Source organism: Chelmon rostratus, chromosome 23 (genome assembly GCF_017976325.1).
Source record: "Chelmon rostratus isolate fCheRos1 chromosome 23, fCheRos1.pri, whole genome shotgun sequence".
In the NCBI taxonomy this organism is placed as follows: domain Eukaryota; kingdom Metazoa; phylum Chordata; class Actinopteri; order Chaetodontiformes; family Chaetodontidae; genus Chelmon; species Chelmon rostratus.
Genome location: NC_055680.1, coordinates 993684 through 1020963, shown reverse-complemented (window position 1 = coordinate 1020963; position 27280 = coordinate 993684). Strand labels below are relative to the sequence as shown.

General features: G+C 41.4%; 1 protein-coding gene across 1 annotated transcript; it reads left to right on the top strand.

The window, feature by feature from the left end:
• The first annotated feature begins 344 nt into the window (after window positions 1-344).
• Window positions 345-12805, top strand: rce1a (Ras converting CAAX endopeptidase 1a). Its single transcript, XM_041965506.1, has 8 exons — window positions 345-647; window positions 2426-2528; window positions 2689-2772; window positions 3934-4012; window positions 4237-4404; window positions 5084-5155; window positions 5281-5343; window positions 6015-12805. The coding sequence occupies exons 1-8, from the start codon at window positions 478-480 to the stop codon at window positions 6242-6244; spliced, it is 969 nt and encodes a 322-aa protein (XP_041821440.1). The 5' UTR covers window positions 345-477; the 3' UTR covers window positions 6245-12805.
• Window positions 12806-27280: the final 14475 nt, after the last annotated feature.

The window sequence follows — 27280 nt, the reverse complement described above, 5'->3', positions numbered from 1 at the left end:
GATTAACCTGTCTTGCCTTGAGTTGCCTGGAGATGGCCCCTCTTAGTCAGGACTGTCAAACTGATTTGGTTTCATCTGAGGAGAGCAGTGGAGGGAGCAGGCAAACCAGACAATGGCTGTTTGAACAAAGCTCATCGAACAAACCTGACAAAGGACACGAACAATGAAGGACATAATTGCCTCCACAAGATGGCGGTAATGGGATTTTAGGAATACTAGCTGGCGTTAAACTTCGAAAAGGAGGAAGAAGAAGACGAAGAAGAAGCAGAAGAAGAAGAATGAAAAAAAGCAACATATAATGACGTCGATATACAGCGCCGCAGAAGCTAGCCCTCCAGCTAGCAACGTTAGCTGACGCTTTGAAAGATTATTGACAATTTCACGCCTCACGTTGGTGGATGTTGTACCTTGGTAGATGGTCCAGCAACCGCCCCGGTGCCGAGGAATTGTTTGGTTAAGTCTCAGCCGGCAGTCGTTATGGCAGAGGAGGAGGATTTATCACCAAACATTCTGACAGAAGAGATGAAACACAGTAATGGCGCCTTCGTACCTCCAGATGGTTTATGCTGGGTGTCAGTGCTGTCCTGTCTGATGCTGGCTTGTTCTTATGTTGGGAGTTTATATGTGTGGAGGAGTGACCTGCCGAGGTGAGCCAACGATAACAGTGCCATATATAACCTCTGTGACAACAATATGGTGTTGCTCTTTGCTACATGATTCTGTTGTGCTGTGTTCGGACATTTTTGTACCTATCCATAAGTGATGCTATGGGGCTCGACACTCAATGGGGTCTTACTTGAAAATCCCAAACATTCTGTATGATACAGAAACAGTAATTGGTGCACATGTTCTCTGTGCAGGTGCTCCTCATACTGTAACTTATTTGACAGTGACACAAGTAGCGCCGCTATGTGGCCTGGAATGGCCAGCCATGGCCGGATTAACCTGCTGGGGGGCCCCAAAGCCAAGTTTGTTGTGGGGCCCCTACTCAAACCCTCAAACACCTGTCAGCATTGTGTATGTAATTGCTCATAGAGCGCAGATTATGGTAGCTTCATTGTTCATCCCACAAACCAACTAGTGCTTTTATATTGGAATAATACTAATCTGACACAGGTAATTTGATGAAATGCAACTTCATATGCACAATATGAGCACAATAAAAACTGAAATGATGCTAACCAGCCTCTGTTCACACACATCAGTACCTGATGGTGACTGATGATGTGATGTTGTGCCACTGCTCATTTTCCCTAAAGCTTAAAAGGCCTAATATTAAATTTAATGAAAAAGTAAGAGCCTTTTCTGACTTTAAAAGAGGTGCTCTTTATTTTCCTTTTTTTTTTTATACTGTTTTCTGACTGAAAAAGCAATGCACCTCCACTAAGAGACAGCAGGAAACCATGGTGTAAGTAGACTTTGACCACATCCACAAGATAGGGCCCCAAGAGTAGCTAATAATACCAGCTCTGCCTCAGTTCATATTGATTTGGTCATAAAATTCCTCAATAAATATCCATGTATTGCTTTATTTTACATGTCTGGAGTTTCTTAATCATTTCTTTGCCTCATGTTAATTTTGGTGTAGATTTATTTTCTCATTTATTATTTGAAACTACTTACCGTATAAGTTGAATAGGCCCTTTTCTCTTAACACTGTTTGACATGTGACAGTGTGAAAAGCAGACATGTAAATAATAAAACAAATGACGTCTGAATTCCATTCAGCTGCTTCAGTTTCAGGGTCCTGGTATTGTTTATGCTGACTCAGTGTGTGACTGTCGTGGCTTACTGGGACACTTGAATAGAGCCACCGTTAATGTTATTAGTATCACCTGTGCTTTTCTTGCAATGACATGTCAAAATATCTGTGAAAAAGGCCGACTCGTGTGCTCGCTTGTAAACAAATGTTCATGTTTGCATGTTGCTGAGCTGCTGTGCGCTGACTAAGATACTCTGGGAAACACAAACAATTAATATTAATTACATTTATAATGTATCAGTCGAGCTTTTTTTGTGTAATGAGAATCAAATGACAGAGTTCAGGAATTCAGCTGGCAAATTATTTAGTCCTAAGCGTTATCCAATTTGCAATTGATCAAATTACCAACAGCAAATTGACATGCAGTGAATCTGGGACTTTTGGGGTATTGGGGCTGCTGCCGACTTTGCCTGGTAACTACCATTTATTTTTAGCATTAGTCTTTTAGTCTGTCTTTATTTCAAATCCATACAAGTCAAGGTGTAAGAACAACAATCTGCTGGTCTATGAGGAGATATGTGGTGGGAAAAAAACATGACTGAAAGCATGTCAGTGAAGTATCTGACTGCTTTAAGTTGTTGCTGCTCAGTTGGCTGTGGCACCTTCGGCCTCTGTGCTGTCCATGATTTTATGATTATTGTCTCCACTGCACTCTCTCCTCAGGGATCACCCCACTGTGATAAAGAGACGCTTCACCAGCGTACTGATTGTGTCCGGCCTGTCGCCTGTCTTTGTGTGGGCATGGAGAGAATTCACAGGTGTCAGGGTGAGTCTGACCGCTCTGTCTCACCATTCTGTTCGAACACCTAAGGATTAAACGTATTCATTTGGCCGCACATGTGCTGCCATGTTGCTGTCTGACACATTAGCTGTTGTATTATTAGACAGTCTGGCTTTTGACTGATTTGTGTGTGCTTGTGTGTCAGACTGGCCCATCGCTACTGGCTCTCATGGGGATGCGATTTGATGGCCTCATTCCTGCCATCATCCTTCCTCTGCTGCTTACCATGGTAAGAAACATCTTCTATGATGATCGTCCATTGACTGGATTGAAGTTGGCCATTTCTCAAGTTACAAGTGGAATTTAACCACCATGTGTCACCAATCTTAGCTGCAGAGAGGTCTTCTTATTAGATGGCAGAGGTTTTCGAACTGAGACACAGGAGAGTTGAAGCAAGATACTGTAGAGGTGATGCCTCATGCCGGTGTTCTGAAAACAATTGTGTTCTTCAGAAAGCCCTGATTATTGTTATGATTATTGTAACTAATCCCACAAGAGAGACACACATCACAGGTTTTGTGCTACAATACTAGAATACTACAATATTTTGCTTAAATAAGCAAAAATACTTGTGTATACACTATACACTTTGCACACTTTACTATTAAAATGAATAACAGCTTTAGGCTCCAAAATAAAGTGCATCGACTTGTCAGTGAACTGTGTATATTTGTCAGGTGCATAGAAAACGAGGGAATTGATGACTTCATTAGGTAGATAGGTAAGATCACATGTAGTTATAAATGCATCCTCAGACAGATTTGATGCTGATTCACTTGATTATGCAATCCTCTGCTAACGTGTAGGCTCACTCAGTGATGATTCGCGCACTTCTATCTACAGTAAAGGCTGCTGTGCCGTCATGCTGTTACAAACAGTAGTAAACAAACACAAGTGACACTCCACAGGTTCAGTTTAAACTGGATGTTGAATGGAATCTGGATATTATGGATTATGGAGATTAGACAGCAGTGGATCTGTGCAGCAGTCTACATCATGCCAGCAAAATGTAGCAAATACTCATGTTTATTCTAAAAATCCAGATCTCAGTGGAGCTCTGCATCCAAATGCATTCACATCACTGCTCTTTGATACGCAGTAGATGGATGTGTGTGGATGTCATTGACTGAAATCACTGACTGCTGTTTAACTGTTCAGACATGCCCTGCTGTGGATGCAGAAATAGTTCCAATGCTTTAACAGAGCAGAGTTTTGACCATGGCTGTACCTGGGTGTACCATAAAGATCAGAAATGGTGTGGTGTGGTCAGCTGCCTTGATTTTGGGTGACAAAACTGAATATTTTATGAATGTCAGATTAGCCTTTGTGGCTAAAAAGGATCACATACAGTAATGGACCCCTGTCTTGTGTGTGTGGTCCTGTGCTGCAGGTCCTGTTTCTGGGCCCCCTCATGCAGTTGGCAATGGACTGTCCCTGGAGCTTCATGGATGGGATTCGGGTGGCCTTTGGTGAGACATGCTGGATTTTGTCCTTCTTTTTTTCCTTGTTTTGTTTCTTATAACATTTCATCTTTGTAGAATTTGATGCTTTTGACAGATTTTAGCTTTGGTTCCAGTTTGAGTTGAATTTGTCATTTCTCAGTCAAGCATTTGCTGCAGGAAAGTACTTGGTTTCAGTGCTTCCTCTACAACACATGAGATGACGTCCTCCTCTGACTCTTGTGTTCCTGCAGACCCGTGGTTCTGGATGTTGTGTTTCAGCGACATGCGCTGGTTGAGGAATCAGGTGGTAGCACCATTAACAGAAGAGCTGGTGTTCAGGGCCTGCATGCTGCCCATGTTGGTGCCCTGTGCGGGTCCGTCCACTGCAATCTTCACCTGCCCCCTCTTCTTTGGAGTGGGTGAGTTCTGTCAGATTCATGTTATATGCTTTTATGAATCCAGAATAGGATGTCTCTGTTTCTATAACATTTAGAATTAGCCATCCTCCTTGTATACAAAGGCCTTAATGGGCTAGGTATTTGTAGTATTTTACTTGATTTTATGCATTCTATGTCATCTTTAACTTCATTTTATTTCTACTATTCAGTGGGTAATAGTATTCAGTTAATTTTTACTATTATTTTCAAGTGGGTTTTATTCTCCATCTTATTCCACATTCATTTTTATCCCTGTTTTATTTTAATTGTATGTCTTTTATGTGAAACACTTCTCATTGTAAAGAACTTTGAGCTGCATTTCCTGTATGTGTATGTGTATATTATTTATGTACTTTATTATTATTATTATTATTATTGTTATTGTTAGTATTATGGTTATTATTATTATTATTTAGCAGCTAAAGAACTGGATACCAAAAACAGAGCTAAAAGAGAGTAATTGTTGAATTTACATTTTTCAAGTGGACACGAGCACAGCTGCAGTGGGATGACAACTGTAGCAGATTGAATACAGTACATTTTGACAGTGTTGTTTGCAAACTGTTCTGCTGCCCCCAATTGGTAAAAGATCCATTAATGCAACGTCTTGCTAATTTTAACTGTGATGGATTGATCAACTCAAACATTGCGTCTCTTCCAGCTCACTTCCACCATGTGATCGAGCTGCTGAGGTTCAGACAGGGCACGCTGTCAGGGATCTTCCTCTCTGCAGGTGAGCGTTGTTGTGTTTAACGATGGGTCATGTGTTCAGAGTACATCGCATTCATTGTGACTGAGCTGGAGATACAGTAGTAGGAAGAAGCTCATGATCAACCATGTTTCTCTGGTCTACAACAGTGTTCCAGTTCTCCTACACAGCAGTGTTTGGGGCCTACACTGCCTTCATCTTCATCAGAACAGGTGAGGAGCTTTTATTTCCATCTTGCACTGATTAACAGCAGCCTGTATTTTCTTTTTTATATTCTCCTGGCCTGCTAATAACATTTGGAAACAAACACCAATCCTTAAATTTGATTGTTGTCTCAACTAAACCAATGGATTACCAAAAAAATTCTTCTTATAAGGCAAGAAAATCTTGTAGGCGGTAAGGCGAGACTATTTTGGGACATGAAACATTCATTCATTCAAGCCTCCAGCGTCAATCAACATTTGAAGTAACAGTTTGAAATGAATTTTGGGTTCATGTTTAAGTACAATTTTCATTTCTTTTGAAAGATGTTAATATTATAATACGGCCACATATCTTAATGTAAAATGATGGCGCTCAGATTTAAGCTTATGGTCAGTAAGAACAGCTAAATAAATGCAAATGTCAGTAGTAAGAAATGCTCTGTTGTCCAAACAGTTAAATTTTCCAGTCACTGAAATCACTTGGAAAATGAAAGAATAAGTAAAATGCAGCTAGGCTGTCTATCAAAGCTCCTCAATATTCCATCTGAAAGTTGTGTTCAGGATCATTTTGATGTTCAAATGGTCGTTTATGGACGAGAGGATTTGGAACAGGCTGCTCTTAGTTATGAGCCACGTCACATGGCACCAAGTCCAGCGTTAATGCTTCCTCTTTGTTGCAGGCCACCTGATGGGTCCGGTGCTCTGCCACTCCTTCTGTAACTACATGGGTTTCCCCGCCATCAGCACGGCGTTGGAGCACCCCCACCGCATTACCGTCCTCTCCTCGTACCTGCTGGGGGTCCTCCTCTTCCTCCTCTTTCTCTTCCCCTTCACTGACCCCTCCTACTACGGCATCCCCACACCAGTCTGCACCCTCACCTCCTCCCCCAGCTCCCTCTGCCTCTCCTGATCCCTGCTCACACACTTCTCTGCTATCGTCGTGTAACTTTCCACAGATGAAGCAGTTGACAGTGTTTTTTTGCCAAGTTAGCGATCAGGTCAGGTCCAGTTTGGGGCCACAGAGCTGAGTTGGCTAAGTTGCCATGGAGAGGTGGGGAAATCTCCAGCCATTTCCTATGGTCTGTGGACGCTTGATATGTCAGTGCATTTACACGACATATTTCAGTTAATCAGCAGATGCTGTGGTTGGTTCCAGGACAGCTTCTGTGCCTGGTGGCCCACGCTGACGCCCTGATTCTTGGTTTTAGTCTAGTTGTTACACTGATGCTCTTAAGCTGATAGATCTCATCAGTTTGTGATGAAGAACACAATGTACCTTTTTGGTGTACTCATTTTCCACTCAGCCTGCCTCATCTTTTTAAAGGATAATTCTTGTTTATTACATATTTGGGCTTATGTACGGAATTTGGGCAATCTTTTCTATCAGTATGACCAAGCTGTTGCAGATATCTGGAAACAAAGCGTCCAGTCAGACAGGTTTTAAATGAACCCCCAGATTGCTCAGCTGATTTAGAAGAGAGAGAAAAGGGGAACTGTGAAATTATTACCCAAACTGTCTGTTGGGAACATGACTCACTTTTCAATTTCAAAGTAAAGTGGTTTAGATAATCTGCTTAAGATGTTGGTTCGTTCTCATCCTGATATTTTGACTGTTTCGCACCCCTCTTAACCAACAGAAATGATGGCATTAACAAGGGAAATGAGACCCAAGTTGCAGTTCTCCTACCTGACAGGTCTGGACGTCGGGTACTGGAGTTTCAGGTTGGGTTCGGCCCTTTTGTTGCACACAGCTTGGGTCATGGATTCAGGTTTGGTTGTGTTCAAATGTAATTTGTCACATTAGCCTGGCGAGCTAACGGTCAGTAATGAATGAGTTAATAAATAAATAGCTGCAGATCTGAAGATTTGAAATTTGGCAGCTTGGGTTCAGTTGAATCTAAGAGATCTGCCTCCAGTTGTGCTTATACAGAACTCAACCCTGTAATAAAGCAGAATTATCCTTTAACGCCTTTGAGCGTCTTCTGAGTGAGACACGGAAATCGTCAGCAGAGTGGGGTGTTGGAGAAACAGTTTTTCCAGTGAAGACAGTGAGAGTCACAGCCCTTACTTCAAACTCAACCTGTCTTGTGGCTGCACTGCATTCTGGTCTACAGAGGCTCATAGAGATGTTGGCATCTTTGCCTCTTCTGTCTGGGATCGCTCAATTGCATATAATGCTACTGTAGTTGCACTGGAGTACAGGAACGATACTCTGATGTAGGAAAAACACGCCACTGGGCAGAATGGTCGCAGGAATGCAATCTGCATCACCCATAGCTGTTCTTAATGTGATGGCCTTGTCTCAGCTGGAGACACCACCAGAGAAACCCTGTGCTGGAGTCAGTCAGTGTTTGCTATGATGTGTTAATGGTTATTTATATATCTCTGCATGTTTCAGTGCTGGTAGCTTTGTCGGTGATGGTCGGTGATGGGGAAAGCTGGGTGGGGGTTGTGTCACGGTTTATAATGCCTGAAACATACTCGATGTAAGTGCACAAACACAAATGACAAGCTGGTGGGACGTACTGGGAAGAGCCACCAGTCCGGTCACACCACCGTTTCTAACGTGGAGGCAACCTCAGTGTGTCTTCTTGACACACACACACTGGATTGTACATTTTTTTACCTCTTTTTTTTTTTCTTTTGACCTTCTCTTCTTCAGCCAGATACAACAAACAAAGGCGCTCTGTCCACATCCGTATTGCGTATTACAAGCCAAAGCTTTAGGATTTTTTTGGGACATATTTTGTAATGCATCGACTCCTGATTTTGAGTTTTAGTATCCTGAAGCATCTGTGTCCTTACATCGAGTATGTTGTGGTCTTAAAGCTGGAGATTTGTTATTTCTTGTTAATCTGTAGCTGATTTTCGGGGATCTTTATCTTGATGTTCTAAAATGGCATCTGAGCTTTGTTTTCATGCGCCAGTTGTTAATAGTTTCTCTATTCCAATACAGTATATTCACTCAGAGCATCTTGCCCACAGGAGCTCATGGTCTGTCAACCAGTCACTGTTGACATTTGGTTCTATGATGTATCAGACTGCCTCGCTCATATCTGTAGATTTAAAAGGTGTGATGACGCTCGTGCTTCCACTCCTTTGCTTCGGGTTCTATGTTGCCTTTAATTGAGGGGAGTGCAGGACTCCAACACTCAGGTGTCGTGTCATAAAGGCAAGAAAGCTCCAGCCACTACACTGCTTGCTGCTACTTGTATATTCCCAATACAGAGCCAGGAGAAGTCCTTGTGTTCACAGCTGTACACAGAGTTAGTATTAAAAATGACAAGATAATGCTTTGTGAGAAACATACCAGCACATGACCTATTTAAGACGAGACTAATTTATTATGCACCTGGGTTTTGTTTTAATAGTTTTGGCCTTCATTTTACTCACTTATACAGGTGGCTGCAGAGTTAAATGGGAGTCTGATACACTGTAGGGGAAACACAGTTTGCCAATCGTAGACAAAAGTTTGTGATGTGATGCAAGAACCCTCGGCACAGTGCAACCTAGATTCCTCTTGACCTTGCAGTGATGAGTCCCAGACACTACGACGGCTTTTAAACAAAAACAAGTCCTAAGTGAAAAAATGCAGAAGGAAACTGTGGGCACAGAGTTGTTGCTGCCTTCAGTGAACGTCACAGCCACTTGCACCAGTCAATTTCAAGATATTTTGCTGTTTGATAGTTGATGGCAGAAAGGTGCCAAGAAATGTAGCAATACACCAACAAAGCCAGAGAAGACTGCTAGCTCGCAAACATGGATATAAACAATACACATTTAAAAAATAAGGCTTTTTACATGTTTTATGAAGAAGTAAATGCATTTGTTAGGCCTTCACAGGGCCCCTGTTAACATAGAGAACAGTTGTCTAGTTTTACTGATAAGGCAATACGGCCTGCAATACGTCAGACTGGAGACTGACCCCCACTGGAGAACAAGACCCAATCAAATAAACAGCAACAGCCCAAAACTGGAATAGTTTTACAATCAGTACCTTATCTGGGATCATCTTTTTTGTTTGTTCACCCTCATATCGACATAAAAACATCTTGCAGTGGAAGCAGTAGAGCAATGAAATGTTTCTTGCACTAACTTTAAATCAAGGCTGAAAACAGGATGCAGTATGCTGGGCCATTATGGAGGACAGCTGGGTTGATTGTGTTCATTTTCAGCTTTACTTCAAGATAAGTGGTTCAGATATTAAAGTTAAACTGTGATAAACCTGACAACTCCTCTGGTGCCTCACCAGACTCATTAATATCATCTGAAGCAGCTAGAAATGATGTTCAAAACTACCAAAATGCGACTCAGGTTGTAGAAAAGAACAATGTCACTTTTGTTTATGACCAACACTTCAGTTTAGACAGTTAATAGTTGTTTGCACTAGACATCTGTGCAGTCTTGTAATATTCTCGTTCTGCAAGGGGGTATCAGGTGCTTTTTGTTTGAAAAATGTCTTTTGATTTTGCTTCTACAGTGATCGGCACAGCCAGCCAGTGTCTTTGCTGTGAAGCAACTGAACTGCAGAACGAGATGACAGTGTCTTCATCGGACTGACTGACTAGTTAACCTCACACTCCACATGTTGAAGTTAATTATAGCTTACAGTTGGTGTTATTTGAGGTGCTTTTGAGAGTGACAGGAAGAGCTCAAAATGGCAAAAACACTAAGCTATACTCATACTGTGAAGAAGTGGACTGCTTGGGTCTTCAGCAATAAATCCTATATGTGGGAAGTTTTTGGATCCAGTTTATGTGAGTGAGCGAGTAAAGCAGTAGACTCTGTGGATGAAACAGGGCCCTGTATGTAGATTCATTTTGCTGGCCTTGGCAGATTGAATTGTGATGGGAACTGCACCTTACTAACCTGAAGCTGCCAGCAGAGGGCGTCAGAGCACTTCATCAGAGGCAGAGCTGCTGTAGACAAGACTCACTGAGGACCTCCATCCTTATTAGCCTCTCTGACATCTGTCATCAGTCTCTGGAAAACCAATTCACTCTAACTTATTTTTCCTTTAGCTTCTACACAATTAAGCCACAATAGAGGAGATAGATGCAGAGAGGAGGGCCCCTGTGGTGAGACTCTCACTGATGTTGAAAAGTTGTGGTTCCTTCTGCCTCCCACCTCGTTCTTTCAGAGCTTCTCCTCTTGCTGGCTGTAAATCATCCTTGTTTCATTGCTCTACTCTAGATATAGAAGCTTTTTTTGTCTTATACCACAACCAGGCTTTACAAACAGCTGTACAATAGTCCAAGACTAAATTCTGTTCACATGCTGAGGCACAGTGGATCAGCTGCATGTCCAGTTAGGGGTTTCACAGGAGAGCTTTTGTTCTTTGGTGTTTGTTCATCACTCTGTTTTTATATTAATTCCCAGGACCCAAGTTAGAGTCAGGAAGGCATGTAAATCTGGGTATGGTATAGTCTATATTTAGTTTTCAAAATATAGGGTCAGTTGGGGTTCAAGTTAAATTTGACTATATACTGTAGAAATGATGATATGCCAGATTTTCTAATCTAGTTGTAGTCACCATGATACATGTATTTTTGTTTGGAAAAATGAGCAAATTTCAGTGAACATTGTTTCATGGTGGTAAACTGATGATAACACTGGGGTGGCGTGTGTGCTCAGTTTACGTAAATACAATGCTAATTTCACGGACGTGCTGTAAAATATAAAGGTCACATTGGAAATTAGAATACATTAAGATCACTGTTAAGTCATTCAACTTACCGGATATGTTCTAAGGCCCTGCAGGGATATAATGGGAATATCAGACAGGGCCTGAAATGATATAGAAGCAAGCAAATGCTCCAGCGTTTCCCAAGTGAACACTGCTCTAATATTTCATACAGTCCTGTCGAATGATACAGCACGTCTCATGCTGCCCTCATGAAATATATTAGGCAAGATCAATAACAGATCTTATATTTAGGTTTGTTATTTTCATACCAGTGCCTCATTTCAATAAGCCACTTAATGAAATGAGGCACGCATTTCCTCCTCTGCCACAGTAAGTGTTTGTCCTCAGATTTATATCAGCAGCTGGAGGTAAATATTAGTTTGAAAATTCATCATTCATCATCATTCGAAGTATAACCCAGATCATTATTTCCACGAAGCTCCACTTTTTTAGTCTGTTATAGTTGGCTTTGCACAGACCACTGCTGGTCTTTCTGCCAACATATACTCAGCCCGTGCTGCTACAGCAGTGAGGGCTGGGAACCTAGAGGCCCATTTGTTGCTTTCAGCTTTTCTTTCTCACGGATGGTTTAAATGAAGCTGATTTCTGTGGTTGTGGCAGTGTGCTTTACTGCCTGCCACACTGTCTTTTTGATGCTGACACTTGGGGGCACCAAGGCACCACAATCACTAAGGAAAGGGGGTCTAATTGGTCGAAACATCGTTAAAGATCAGTTTTAGGAATCTCTCACAACCTCATCTGTCTTCTAAGGGGGCCCCACGCCAAACCACAGGCCGTCAAACTAATATATGTGCTGTTATTGTTATTTTCTAAAAGGAAACGACCCCTTTCTGCAGAATTAAGAGATACATTTCTTTCCTAATCCTTCTAAGAAATACTGACAATTGACTGACATTTAAGATTGATCGACCTTGTAGACTGGATCGTCTGAATGAATAGTCTGTATAATGTTTCACATTAGCTGCTGGTGCCAGCAGTTTCAAATTCTTGCTCTTTTCCTGCGATAAAAAAGGCTTTTTCTTCTCTCCATTGAGCCCTTTGCTGAAGCAATCAACTGATCCCATATCTTTTCTGTAAAAAGAGACACATGGCTACCTTTCTCCCTTTATTCTCACCAACTGTGGTGTGTGATCGTGCATTTTTCCACCACACACAGTTCAGAAACTCTCCAGATATTATTTGCGAACAGACTGTCACACAGAATGCTTTTGCTTTTGCCTGATCTCGTGCTTTCCTGTCATGGGCTGAAGGTCAGACACAATGGGCTGAAACACTGGTTTTGCCTGTACTGCTGTAGAAAGAAACACTTTTTCCCCAGTGTCTTCAGCCAACAATGACACATCAGTATTTGCTGTTGAAGATGCAGAAAGTGCACATCTGTAATGATATGCAGAGAGCAGCATCAACAGAGACTGCAGAATCTATTTTTGCTGAGCTTTAGCGCTCCGTTATTTTAATATACAACACCAAGCGAAAAGTAATTTTAAATGTGCATTTTCAGAGCTCGTGAGAAATGAATAGTGAGTCAGCTGGCAAAACAGAACTCCACAGATGTTTATATTGAGCACTATATTTTGTAACCAGATCTATTTTGGTGACAGGAACAGAGTGTACAGATATGTGCATGTATTTTATGCTCACTGTGTCACACTTGTACAATTCAAGTTAGAGACTACAGAACCGTGTTTTAGTATGACAATCTTTTACAGAAACTTTGGAATCACTCTGCAAAATATCTATTTGTAAATAAATATTGTAATTTTATACATCGCTCAGTGTCTGTGCTGTTATTAATGCTTCATCCAGATGTTGCAGGATGTTTATTTTTCTCATCCTCCATTTGTCTCTTGATTCAGTAATGGACTATTTCTCCTCTGTTTTATCAAACTGTAATGTGTTTTAAGATACCACATACTTTTATTATAGAGAAGATTATATATCCCGAAGGAACCTGTTGTTTCATAAAAAGAAAAAACATCACATATAGCAACAATCTTCTGTTTAATTTTACCGCCCAATGAAAAGTACCCAACACTCGCAACACTATTAGAGAAAGAATCAAAAAGGACGCATTTAGTTCAACATAACACATTTTTCCATTTTATAGCTCCAGTGTGGAGGATTTAGTGGCATCTAGTGCTGAAGTTGCAGGTTCCAACCAGCTGAATGCCTCTCACCTCAGCCTCTGCTACAGTGGCTGCTAAAAACATGAAGTGCGCTCCTCTGGTTTGTCTTTTGGATCTAGTGGATCTGTAGCTATAAAGAGCTCAAACATGATCACAAATATTATATTCTGTTTCTACCATGTTCTGCCAATAAATCCACCTAAATCTTACACACTGGACCTTTACAGGGATAATTGCAAACCCAAAGGGACAACTGCAGTGATTTATGATGTTTCAGAGTAAATCAAAAGCATTATTAAGAAAAAAATGTCATCTTTTAACCTGTACTGTCCCTTTAACTGATGAAAGCCCACCATATTTACTATCTGACACAAACCAACCAGCCTCCACCACATACTGCCTGCATTTCACCTGCCAGTAGTTTTGAGGTGTGAGCTGGGTCGTTTTATAGGATCAGTTCAACGTTTTGCACATTATACTCATTTGTCATCTTTGACAATTTAAAGAAGTGCAACGCTACATTTACAACATCTACAACACGCAGGTGGAGTAGAGAAGTTTAGATAATGAAAAGAAGTACAATGTTTAAGAAAAGAGGAAAGAACCAGTGAGGTTACACAGTACTTCTCTATCTACTGTGATGACCAGATCTCCCAAAACACACAAAGAAACTTGGTGAACAGTTAAAGCTAAGAGGAACTTCCCTCTTTTGACATATGCAGCACCTTGTCCTCCAACATTTTTGAAAGCCGGTCCTCAGCATCAGAAGCCAGAATCAGTCAGAATCAGTGCCAGTTTTAGAAGCTGCAGGCCTGAACCGGCAGGTCCAGCACAGCTTTCCTCACTGAGCTGAGAACCACCTGCAATGATTGTGTTGCAGGAATTCATTCTGTTCACTGTAGCACTGGTGGGTGGCTATATGGAAATATTTCCATGCAGAAACCAGATGTGAGCATTGATTTCACGGAACAAAACACTGTGGTGGCTCCTCTGTGTTAACCACAGATTTACTTGAGCTAAATGTGTTTTGTTACAAAAGGCATACTAGCAAACCTCGTCTAGCATTCACTCAAAGCTACAGTCTTTACTGCATCAGTCTTTACTGCATCCACACACCACAAAAAGATATGTTGTCATTAAAGCTGCAATAATTGCTTTTTGTGGACACTTGGGGGCAGCGCAACTTCACATCATCCACATCAACATCGACATATTATCACTGTAAGTTTCTGCAGTGAAAATTTTAGGTAAGCATTAGCATTCACTTTGAGTTGTGTTTTGTCTCCTTTCAGTTTTAGCTTTAGCTGCTGTAAGCCTCTAATCGTGTCTGTCTGCTGTTTGGTGCTGAGCAGGTTGTGTTCAGCGGTTTTCAGACCTTTTCCACTGCAAGCAGCTGCCTGCTGCTGGAGACAAAGCTGACAAGAATGGAGTTTGTGAGCTCAAAACCAAAACAAATACCTAAAAGAGGCTGAAAGGCTCTGTAGAGCTGAGCACAGTTGGTGATTATTCTCTGTAAGTTTGCACAATAAAGAACTCTTTCCACATACACTGTCATTCAATCCACTGCTGAGAAAAAAATCATTCGTGAAGCTTCAGAATCAAAATAAGTATTCCTCTTGGGATGATTAGCTCCACACTTACTGTTCTTTGCCACTGCAGTTATAAGACTCTGTTTCTTGAGGCAAGAGTTGACAGTTTGACCTGAGGGCAACAGTAGAGGAGAGGCCATGGGGTTCATCCACCGCTTACCTTTGCATACTTTAACTGCGCTACTTCTATGAATTTGTATGCATTCATGCACATTCTGTTAAGGTGGTCAGCTGCTTCCAGATCTACTGTGATCCTACTGCAGTCAGCCTCCACGTTCAAAGCATCATAATGGCTGAAGTTACCGCAGGAGGGTGGCTTTCTATAGTGCTAGCGGCGATATGGACAAATTAACAGCACTCACTGCAGCAGCAGGCCTCCGGTGTGAACGCTGGTCTGAAGTCATAGAGCCGTGTTTGCACTGAGCTGCCAGAGAGTAGTGTCCTTTGTGTTAATGCTAATAAGTTTAGTAAAAAGCCACCACTGCTCCTTCTTTCCAGCTAACAATGTGCAAGCGGTGGGAATGTAATAGCTGTGCTCATTGAAGCAGCCCGATGAAGAGGAACAGAAAAGTAGAGACCAAATTATGCTCACTAATAGGTTTCAACCACAGATGTCTTCTCCAGTCAAAGTGAAGAATTGAGCACACCTGTATTGAATTGGCAACTGATGACAGCAAACATCACAAAATTATCTCCTAACTAGCCTAAATGAGTCATCTGACAACAGACTTCTCTAATCTAACCTGGATGTGGAGGGGCTCACACCTGGTCTGCAGCTGCCTGTAATGGGAACTGACTTGGGAGTGACTTTCATGTTGGCCAATGGAAGTAAACCCAAGTGATTCTTCTTGTGTCTCATAGACAAGATCTGTGATTCGCTGACAGTTATCTCCCGTGTTCCTGCCAGTGCTATTGGCTCCAGGGACTGACCAGCTGGGGAGCCGGGCTGTTTGATGGCGGGTCCATGGAGGAGAGAGGATGGAGTTGGAGAACAATCGGACTCTGCAGAACGGGTGAACTGTGAATTACAAACTCCTCCACTGGTGAGAAACATTAGAATCACACATTTTCCGAATTCATTAATATTACGTCTCTATCTCTCTGTCTTATCATAAGAAATCTGTTTTCTTTGATTAGAATTACATATAGGTTATTCACTGATCATATACATGAAACAATTTCCTTCCACACTCTTGTTTTCCTGCTTTCCCTTTGCCTTCTTCCTCCTCCACTGCTTTCCTCCATTGTCTTCTCTATCTCTCCCCTTTCTCTATTTCCTCTCCTCAATCTCCATTTCCATGTTTCCCTGGCTTCTTGCATCTGTCTCCTCTGTCACAATCACTCTCCTTCAGTTGAAAACAATCAAAGGTAAATTTAAAATTGAGGGAATTAAAATGGCCTGGAGACAGCCTCAGCGGGCCAAAGAAAGTCAAACTCGGTAAAAGAGTGATTACCAATTTCACCGGAGTAAACAGTGATCAGACAGGCAGACGTTCATCTTATTGGACTTTGATCTTCTCTAAAGGGATGTTGTTCATTTGGAAGGACGGAATAAGGAAGCAGGTCTTGATGATCTGAAAGGAGCGTCTGTTGAGGGAACATTCGACTACAACTTTGGAACATTTTGAAAATGCATTTGGAAATAGCTGAATACAATTTGATGAAATATTACTCTATATATGTGTATGTAATGTTAGTACCAGAGCACTGTGCCCTCCTAGCTTATTTCTGACTGTTATTGAATTCAATTCTCTTTTTAGGACGCTATTAACTGTAAGCAGTAATGTGCTAGTTACTGAAAAATTGTAACTAGTTACAGTTACAAGTTACTTCATTAAAAGGAACTCAATCATTTTACTGATTGCTTGCACCAAAAAGAAATGCACAACTGTGATAAGTTACTTTCTGATTACTTTTTGAAATGTGTAATTTCAAATGGTGCCATTGGTCGTTGGGCTGTGTGATATGAACAAAACCTCATATCCAGTATAGGGGACTTTATATCAGGAGAATAGGCTGTATATCATGAAATAGCACATTTTCTCTTTATTTTCATGAATTAATATCTCATATAAAAGGACCACATGGAAAGGCCTACTGTTTTGAATTATGTACTTGACAGATAAAAGGTACTTACTCAAATTTATTATTCTCTTTTTACTTAGAATCATTGTGTAAATCACTTAAGTATCTAATAAAACATCAAATATTAATGTATAAAATGTAAAAAGGTCAAAAGACTCTCTGTTCTGTTTCACATTCTGATTGTTGTGTCGGTGGTAACAGAGGTTGGAGGTGTTTTCAGCCCTTCGTGGGCTCGGCTGGTCAGAGTCCCTCTCTTTTTCAGAATTACCCGATTCTGCGTCATGTTCACTCTCCTCCATGTTTCTTTGTTTCCTGCCTACACCTGTGCCGTGCAGAAGAATGCAAAGTCTCATCCAAGTGATGAAACATTTCCCATCATGCATAGCGAGTAGTCTGCAGTTCCAAAATGCAGATGTTAGTATTTGTTAGTATTTGTACAGTAATGTGTTAACTAGAGAGTCTTCAAACCCACAGTGACTGCCTCTGTAATGGAAGCACACCTAACCAGCATTCAGTCAGCCTTCAACTGGATACAAGAAAACATTATGACAAAACTTGTAAGTGAGCCTTGACTTTTTATTATTTGGTTAGAAATGTTGGTATGTACATCCCTTTAAAGTTGCAGAAGGTGAGGCTAATTGTAATGACTTTACATGCTGCTGGCTAGCTTGTCAGAGTAACAGGCAGTAAAAAGTAGAACATTTCCCTCTGAATTAAAGTGCAATAGAGGAGAAGCAGAAAATGGAATCACCCTCCTGTGTACAATGACATTGGAAGTTTAGGGACCATTGTTGCTTAAACCTGATGGTCAATGAGAATGAACTGTGTCCCTATGAGTCTGTCCTGCAGCACATATTAGTATCATTATTGGATTCTGTGGGTGGTGTAGCTCTTCTGCGGACACTGACAGAGGGGTTTTATCTGTGCTGCATCTCTCTTCCTCTGGGTTTTCTCTGTAATGAAACACCCCAGCTGCCCTCTCCTCATGTTGTCTCTTCTCCCACTGCACACACCATATGTGGCTCCCTGGCAATGGCGTCATCCTCGTCTCTAAGTTTAAGTAAATAAACCGAGCCGTGCTGTGGCGATAGCAGCCACTTGGCAGGTTATGAGCACTGTTTGTTTAACCTAAACCCTTCTGCTCAATACCTCTCTTTCACCGTCTCAGTATGTGCATGTATGGACACAAATATACACACAGGCTCTATCTAACATGTCAGTATAGCCCTCTCTCTTTGTGATTACATACCAGCGCAATCTCATGGCAAGCCTGGCTCAGGCTTATTATTCTATCTGGTGTGAAGGCTGATCATTTCTGCGTTCAGGACACACTGTAGAGCACGCTGAACACCGAGGTGTGAGAGTGTGTGTAGAGAGTGAAAGGGACGGCAGAAATGTGCACGTGTGTGTCCGTGCGTGGAAAAGGAGAGAAAAGGAGTGCATTCATCTCTCAGGTCGAAGTGTCATCAGCACTCACACGGCCCTTGTTTGTGTGCAGCCATGGCTCCTCTCTGTAGGATGAAAACTATACTGAAGGAATGCATGTCTGCTCAAATTAGACTCCTTATTCTTCCTCTGTATTCACAGCTAAGAGCTAAGGCCTGGGAACAGAAAGCAGCAGGGCAGACACAGAATGTGTTTATCAAGACTGGACGACAAAGACTAAAAGCAGAAATACAGCCAAAAGTCATTTGGTGTCTGTGTGTGTGTGTTTGTGTGTGTGTGTGTGTGTGGAATAAAGGAAATATTACATGCATACAGACACTCAGTTTGTTTGCAGTAATCTTTCTTTTTAACCTTGTATGTTGTGTTATACCTTTATGCTCACACTGTATGAGTCAATTGACCGGCCAGGATGTGACGGTCACACTGTGAGTGGAAGCATGGCTCATATACAACAGAGGAAGATCCCGAGTTAGCTTCGTTGCACCCTTGAATCTTATATATGTTTGTCAAAATGAGAAGAAATGTCTGAAATGTTGGTCTTTGCAAAATCAGAGGCGGTAGATCCCTGTGCAGTTAGCTGGTGTTGTGTTTAAAATGCAAAGTCAAAATGCAACAGCAGAGTCAGAACGGCCACAAATATGAGAATGAGGTTTAAAAATGCTATATTTTCCCTTTAAGTATGGAATTGGAATTGAAAAATATTGCTGCATCTCTAAAGTTCACTAATTTACACATTGTTTCACATTTAATGAATCATACATGAATGGAAATGTGAAAGTTGCAGTACTTGGTACTAGGCGGAGTTTCGTGCTGGAACTGAACAACAGTCAGGTGCAGTGACAGTGTGACTGTGTGGAGCTTCTTGAGGTCTTGTTGTCGTTAGGTTGGCAGGTTTGGTACCGTCATGCCTGCACAGAGACCAAAACCAAAACCTGCTCACTGACTGGATCTGAGAAACTGAGGCTACAGCCACGCTAATATGTTTTCATTTTATCAGGCATTACTCCTGCTATGTTTACACCTAGCATCCACACCACTACGACATTATAGAAACCCTGAAAAGGAGGCCTTTGGAAATGCTACTGACCCTGTTAGTTTGAAAACTCTACGATTGTGGTGTAGTCTGGACGGGTGAAAACACATATTTGGAGACGATGAACAGACACAGAGGTTTGCTTCTTGATTGGCTCTTATCAGTTGATGATGTGTCCTTCGCTGATTTGCAGCTCATGCTGGGCACACGCTCGACTGCAGCAGTACGACAGAGAGTCTGAGTCTCACTCACTGTTTTTCTCTGTGACATGCACGGTTATCACCAAAAAAACATAAAAATGTTCTGTTCATATTGACATCAGTCCACCTTTCACTACAGTTTCAAAGCCTATTGTAGAATATGTCACAGGCATGAAAAAGAAGTGTAAAATAGTATTTTTTTCCCTGCTCTCCCTCTCTGTCTCTCTCACTGAGGATGAAGAAAAATCACGTGATCATCATCATTACTGCTGGCCATTATCAAAGATGAACTCAGTGGTGCCACAGCTGCAGTGCTGTCTGTGTGGAAACCACATGCATGTGTGCTGCAGCAGATCAGCGAGGTAGTGGTCACACAGTCATCCTGTGAATGTTCTGTAGAGGCACACATGGAGGGACATAAAGTTCATCTCGATTACACAGCTCCTGAAATCCAATCATGGCCACATGATAAATGGCACTTTATGAGAGGTTTGTTAGGGTACACATTTCCTTTGCTTTAGCAGGGAGACCTCAGTATGACATACTGAGGTCTCAGGTTGTATTAGCAAAGCAAACAGCTGGGGAGGTGCTCCTGGAATAACACTGTCAAGTGGTTTGGAAAGTGTGATCTGACCTGTCACCCCTGTCACTGCAGCAGCCAGGCTTCCCTCTGAACTGGGGGCATATGGACTTACATTTATGCTAATTCAGTTAAGAGAGAATCCGTGCTTCGGTATGCCGTATAGATGACCCCGAGCCTTTCCTCTGGGATTGAGCCTCTGTCTTAACAGGAGGAGCCTCTGTGGGATTTCTGCTGCTCATATTGTTGGGGCTGCTAACGTGTGCTCTAAGGTAGGTAAAACAGCTGAACTATCTAAAATATGGAATTCCAATGATCCCAGGAGGCCCTGATCACATAAACAAAGACGAGGCTTTCCCCGCCAACCTCACAGGGTGTTAACTTGATCCACTGGGCTAAAGTTTCCTAAACCAAAGCACCACTGTGGAAGGATAATGGAAGCTTTAATAGAGATCCAACTAGCACTGCTTTATTATTATACAAGATCAGTGGATGGGTATGGTCCAGGGGGTCCTCTTCCCTCCAACTGGACGCATACATATGTTGTGATTTTCAGGGTAACCACTTATTACAAGCCCATTTAAAGGTCCAGTGTGTAGGATTTAGGCGGATTTATTGGCAGAAATTCCATCTAGTATTCATGTTTATGTTTAATTGGTGCAAAATCACTTGAAAGTATGAATCATATATTCGTTAGGTCGTTATATCTACATCTCTGTCTCTATCTCTATGCAGAACAGACAAACCAAACAATGGCTTCAGGGAGTGCCTTTTGCATTTTTCATGTCCACTTCAGTTGGTTGCAATCTCTAACTGCTAGCTGCCACTAAATCCTACACCACGGGTGGGGAACGTCCGACCTAGAGGTCTGACCATTTGAGCCGTACTGCAAGGCAATTCATAAATTCAAAAGAGCAATTACAGTAAATAACATAAAATAGTAGTATAACACTTTCTTGCTTGTGGTTCCTGAACAAAACATGCATGTAGTGGTCGATGTCATGTCAGTGCATCATGACTACTGTCAAGAAAACAAAAATAGATGCAGGGTGTTTTTTTGTTGCAGTAAAAGGTGCCTAAGTTAGTTTGTGGAAAACGCCCAGAAGGATGTCTCATTATGTCACCCTTATATGTGATGGTAGCTCGACCGATGGGCCAATGGGGTAAAACCTTTATGAAGTAATATCCAACCTTATCCAGACCTGATGCAGCTTCAACTACCTGATGAGTTTAAAACAAAAACATGGACTGTCTTCTCCATCTCAGTGTCTGCAGTCTGGTAAATAAAATGGATAAGATGACTGGACTCACTCTCACGGTCTTTTCTGAGTGATGCCTGAAAAAATCAATCACAACTAACATAATTTATATCAAGGGCTGTGCATTGTCCTATCCTGCAAGAGCAAAAGCCTGCCTGACATCTCTGAACATGCTGGTGAGTGTGAAAACTCTTCCAGGTATTTGGTGAGAGGTTTCAGGACATGAAGAGTAAACAAAAGGAACTGAACATAGAACATTTAACGCTGATACACAAAGTCATTGAGCTGCAAAGCAAAGTTCTTTCAAAACTGACTCTTGCTAAGATTCAGCTCCACTCAGTACTGACTGACCCAAACCTAAAAAAACCCCTGTGAGTAGCATCATCATCATCATCATCATCATCGCTACCATCTGACATTAGACGCCTCGCCAGAGAGACGCAAGTCCAGTCAGTGTAGAGTTTAGTGTGTTCAATAATTTAAGTGGCCAGAGGTGCCACTAAGGTGGGGTCAGGGGGGCCAAAGCCACCCTGATGCAGTTGCAGGCCCCCCAAGTGAACCTGCCCCCCCATTGCATATGCATAATAAACTAAAAATAATAATCACCCCTGCCATAGGAAAACCATTGTTAGCGTTGCTGGATCTACAAATGTAAGATAAAACTCTACCATGCAAAGCAAAAGCCACATAACAACATTCAGAACTGCCGCCGAGTTCAAGCTCATCTGTGATGTAGTGATGTAAAGTGGAGAAGTACGTCCTGATCCAGGTCATGGTGCAGGTGAAGTGCTTTTCAAAGGCCACTGGACACATTTCCCTGAAGGAAGCACGCAGCTGTTTTACATAGTACTTGACTTGAGGTGGAATGTGTTACTGATATTGCTGGTGTGGCCTCTATGCCTCTCTTCTTTGACTATTTCTATTATTTATTTATGTTGTGTTTCTGTTCGTGTTCTAAGTTGTGAAATCATTTTTATGTGAAACTGTTTATTCTCTCATCTCGACCAGGACTCCTTGAAGGAAGAGACCTTGCGTCTCAATGGGACCTTCCTGGGTAGATAATGGAAAATAAATCATGTTTGGCCCTTTATGTGTTAAATGCTAGTCTCTAACTGTGTCTGTGTGCTGCTTTGTGCTGGGCAGGTAGTGGGTTCATCAGAGCTCTTCACTAAGAACAGTTCCTGCTGCTGCCTGGAACCAGGTTGAAGAGAGAAGAGAGAGAAGTGAGTCTAAACTAAGGCAGGAATGTTGTGGGCAATAAATCCAAACCAATGAGCTGAAAGGTGCTGCGAAACTGGGAACTGCAGTGTTAGTGATTCACTTTTAGTTATTCACAACAGCAACATCCAACACTTTTTAACATTACACACATCATTTCATCCAGTGTTAATATAAAAATGCTGATCTGAGCAACTTATGTTAAAATGTTTAAGATATCATGTTTTGCATGCACACCAATGATTTATTCAATGTTCAACGTAAGAACACACATTCAAATAAATAAATTAAAAATTAGGGCATCGTGAGTCACTACAAATATAATATAATGTAATAATATAATATGGCAAAACATGGCATTACAAATTGAAGTGATCTGCAGGTGAGATACCTTTGCTCTCATTGATGTTTAGTTTTTCTCTCATATATTTTAGAAACATACACACAATTTCTTATCTGAAACTGCAATTATTTCGTCCAGAGAGATTAAATAAAAGAGAAATTTGAGAGAGAAAATACTATGTAATTTTATTTTCTTTTTGCTTTTCAAGTAGTTTGTTTAACCTGAGCATTAGGCATTGTGGAGGTCATCTTCTATTAGCATGTTCACTCCTGTGAGACAACAAGCCTCTAACCTCTCACATGAATAATGACGTCCTCCTGTTGGTCACATTGAAGTCTGGTCTTCTAGACAATGGCTGATTGGAGCTGGAACAGAACATACAGGACACATGTCCAACACAAACACTCGAATTCACTGCAGGGTGGAACATGAAATGAGGTCTGCAGTGTGCTCTGAGCACTGATTCTGATTTTAGAATATCATTTACAATTTGTGTTTCATGTGTAAAATACTTCATTACATTTATGCACAAAGAGATCTCCTTTGCAGGGGACAAAAAGACTTAAAGCATTCACTGATTTTTTTTAACTTGGCTATGTGGGAACGGCACAAATGTATGACGTGTCACCTTTTCTATGGTCTGTCATTCTCTGTGATGGGGAGCAGGGGTCAAGTTGAACAAAAGCTTTGCAGAGGGGATGGTTTTTTCGGATGTGTGTTACTGAAAAAGAGAAGATAGCCTTTTAGAATTTTCTTCAGGTAGTCTTCACAGCCACCTCACTAATGGCTAAATCTATAAACCACCATGTTCTGAACAGACACATTACTGTGCAAATACTAGCAACACTTGCATTATAAAACAGCAAATTTAACAAACTACTCAGTTCAGTCGTAGCCATGCATGATGGGGAGTGTTTTGTCATTTTGATGACGCCTTGCGCTCTACTGCATGGCTTGGGAGGGAGGAAATAAAGAAACATTCGGAGAGTGAATGTGACACAGAATGGGGTAAATCAGAACAGGAGAGGGACTCCATCCAGCCAGGACAATATGAGGAGCTCACTTGTATGAAAACATGCCAGTGTTTCCTCCGTCATCAGTGTAGGTCTAGTGTTGCCCTTAGCAAGTGGAAATCCATTGTAAAGCTTTTAGAAAACACAGGATACAGTGAGATTATTTGGCTATTTTGTCTGCTATGAATTGACAAAATGAATGTTAACCTTATGTGTGGGAGAATATCAGTCTGTATAATGACATCATACTAAAAGGTGCATGATATTCATGTTTTTTGTATTAATTCTAACGGCCAGGATAACTTATATATACACAGACAGCATTGCTACGGTGCTGCTACTGCCAGCCCCGTCTTTTACATGGAATTTGGCTTTGATAATGGCCATCCATATGATTAGGACATGATTTTTGTTTACCCTTGCTCAGAGTGGAGCATTAGGCTACAGACAGCGGGTTCATCTGTGGCAGGGCCTCAGGCTCAGTGGTCATTAATTCCAGAGACTTTAAACAAGTATTTTACCAGTACTACCAGTGTTTGACAATACATATAAAAAAAACAATTATGCATATTAGAATGTTTAATTGATATTTTGGTTTCTCTTGTGGTATTTATATTTTATTATTTGTTTTTCTTTGTCTTGGATAATGTGAGACATGATTTTATGGATGACTAAATGGAGCCTTGAACCTTTAAGTCATTAGAAATAGAACACACTCACACACACACACACACACACACACACACACACACACACACACACACACACACGATATGTTTCACTTGTTGTGTACAAACATGTATATTTATGAGTGAATAATCTGATTCTAAATAAAGCAAAATCATGAGAGACCTTAGCAAGCAGGGTCAGCAGCTGTTTCAGGAGAGGGCTTGGGTTGCCAGGGAGCCTTGGCAGCAGCCCTCTATGGGGGTCGCAAGAGACTGCAACTGCCATTCAAGTCCTTTGAGGAGCAGTTGAAGGTGACAAGAACTGGAGAAGTGGTGCAATATAGGGGTCAAGAGATCCAAAGGTGGGCTAGGCAGGAATGGCATTCTGCTAAAATTATCTTGCTTCATCTACTTAGTTTAGGCAACTTTTTGCATCAGATTATTACCTACAGCAAGTAAGACTAGTATTTGAACAAACTACATAATTTTTTGTATGAAAAAAAATGCATTTGCAAGTAAAGTCAAACTTAATTTTAGCCTTACTCTAGTTATGTTTTGAACAAGTGATCATCTTAACTTTAAGAGGTTCAAATGTCTATTCTCAATTGATCTTGGTAACGTTTTAGATTACAGCCCATAATGTACATGACATAATTACTCTGATGTTTTGGTGCAAAACGTTTGTACGGTGCCATAATATATATGTAGGTACTGGAGGACAACATGCGGCGGTATGTTATAAGGGGGTAACACTTAGGGATCTTAAAAATAACTTATACTGTAGCTATTTTTTAACCACTGGCATTTGTGATCTACTGAGCCATCATCTGGACATTTGGAAGAAATTAATAGAGAATTTACACTGCAGTTATCACGGAACTACTGGATGGTGGTGATGGCTCATGGTGTCATGGTTTACCTGCTATTGAAGGATTCACCCATGCTAGTATTTTGCTATAACCATATATTGCTGAGACACAGCTGTAGTTTTAGCCGGCTTGCGTTATTGTCACTTTTATCCAATACTACTTTACGACCACTTTCTGACAGGTAGGAGGGACCACAGGCTTTAGCTACCATGCTGATAAGTTTGTACAGGTTACCTCTGTTCAGAATATAAACTCAGAGGGTTTATGCTGTTTTAAGATAAACGCGAAAGGGCTCTGTTGTTTTAGGCACCATAGTTTTACTCCTTATTTTAGTGAGTAATGTGTGTCTTGCATTAATAAACAGTAAGTCATAGTTTCTATTGTATATAAAACATTGAGCACAGTACTGTTGATTGTTGAGCTAAAAACAGGCTCAGATGGTTGTAGCTGTCAGCCAGTTGCCCACTCACTAGCCTCAAATCACTGGAAGCAGCAAGGGAGGCTGGGGATCCAACAAAATCCAGCACCTGCAGTACCTGCATTATGAGCATTGGAGCCCCCCAGGGATGTAAATGGTAAATGGACCGTATTTATATAGCGCTTTTCTAGTCTTCCGACCACTCAAAGCGCTTTACAACATGAGCCTACATTCACCCATTCACACCTGGTAGCTAGGCCACCTGCTGATTACAAGCTCATTAAAAGTCAGATGTCTGCTCTCCCCCCTGCTCTTCTCCCTCTACAGCAACCACTGCACCTAAGGACACCTGTCTGTTAAACTCCTGAAGTTTGTGGAGGACACAATGGTCATCTGAGATGGTGGTGAGTCTGCATACTGGCAGAGGTCAAACAGCTGGTCCTTTGGTGCAGTCAGAACAACCTGGAGCTGAATATGCTCAAAACTGTGGAGATGAGAAGCCCCTTAACACTATCCCCTCGATCACTGGTACCACCCAGCTCCTCATTTAGGACTTGCACACCTCCAGGCTGAGGAAAAAAGTGTCAGGAAGTATCATGGCAGAGCCCTCACATTCTAGACACAACCTGTTCCAACCTCTCCCCTCTGGTAGGCACTGCAGACTGAATGCCAAAACAACCAGACACAAAAACACTTTCTTCCCACAAGCCAGACACCAAAACATCCACTGACTGGCCATTTATCATTCAATAATGCAGTTTTAACATGTGCATCACTCACTGTCACTGTCAAGATAAATCCCTACATATTGCAAATTTCACAGATCATATCATATCATCATCGTATATATTTCATCGTATCATATTTCTCTCATATTAGCTGCTCTGTGCTGGCTCTCTCTAATATCTAGAATTGAATTTAAAATTTTAAAAACCTACAAAACCATAAATGGTCAAGCACCATTTTATCTTAAAGAGCTTATAGTAGTAGTCTTTTTCTCCCGCTCCATCTGTATGCATTCATATCCTACATGCATGTTACTAACTTGGCTTCTTCCCCGGACTCTTTGTGCTCTCTTGTCTCGCCGGTTCTCATGAATAATGGTTGAACCTGGACTATGAATATGGCTACGTCTCCTGCTGTGGCCCTGCCTGACGTCCACTGCTACTGCTATTACTATTAGTCTTATTTCGATTATTATTGGATTCATATGTCATAATGTACATATACCATTTAATAGGGGTGACTATGGCTCAGGAGGTAGAGCGTATCACTTATCAGAAGTTTGATGGTGCGATCCCTGGCCTCAGCAGCCTACACCTCTAAGTATCCTTGGGCAAGATACTGAACCCCAAATTGCTCCCGATGTTGTAAGTATGTGTGCTAATGTCC

Coding starts and splice junctions, on each gene's coding strand:
- rce1a (XM_041965506.1), top strand. CDS start 478: ATGGCAGAGGAGGAGGATTTATCACCAAACATTCTGACAGAAGAGATG. Junction 4,405..5,083: donor CCCCCTCTTCTTTGGAGTGG/GTGAGTTCTGTC, acceptor CGTCTCTTCCAG/CTCACTTCCACCATGTGATC. Junction 5,156..5,280: donor AGGGATCTTCCTCTCTGCAG/GTGAGCGTTGTT, acceptor GGTCTACAACAG/TGTTCCAGTTCTCCTACACA.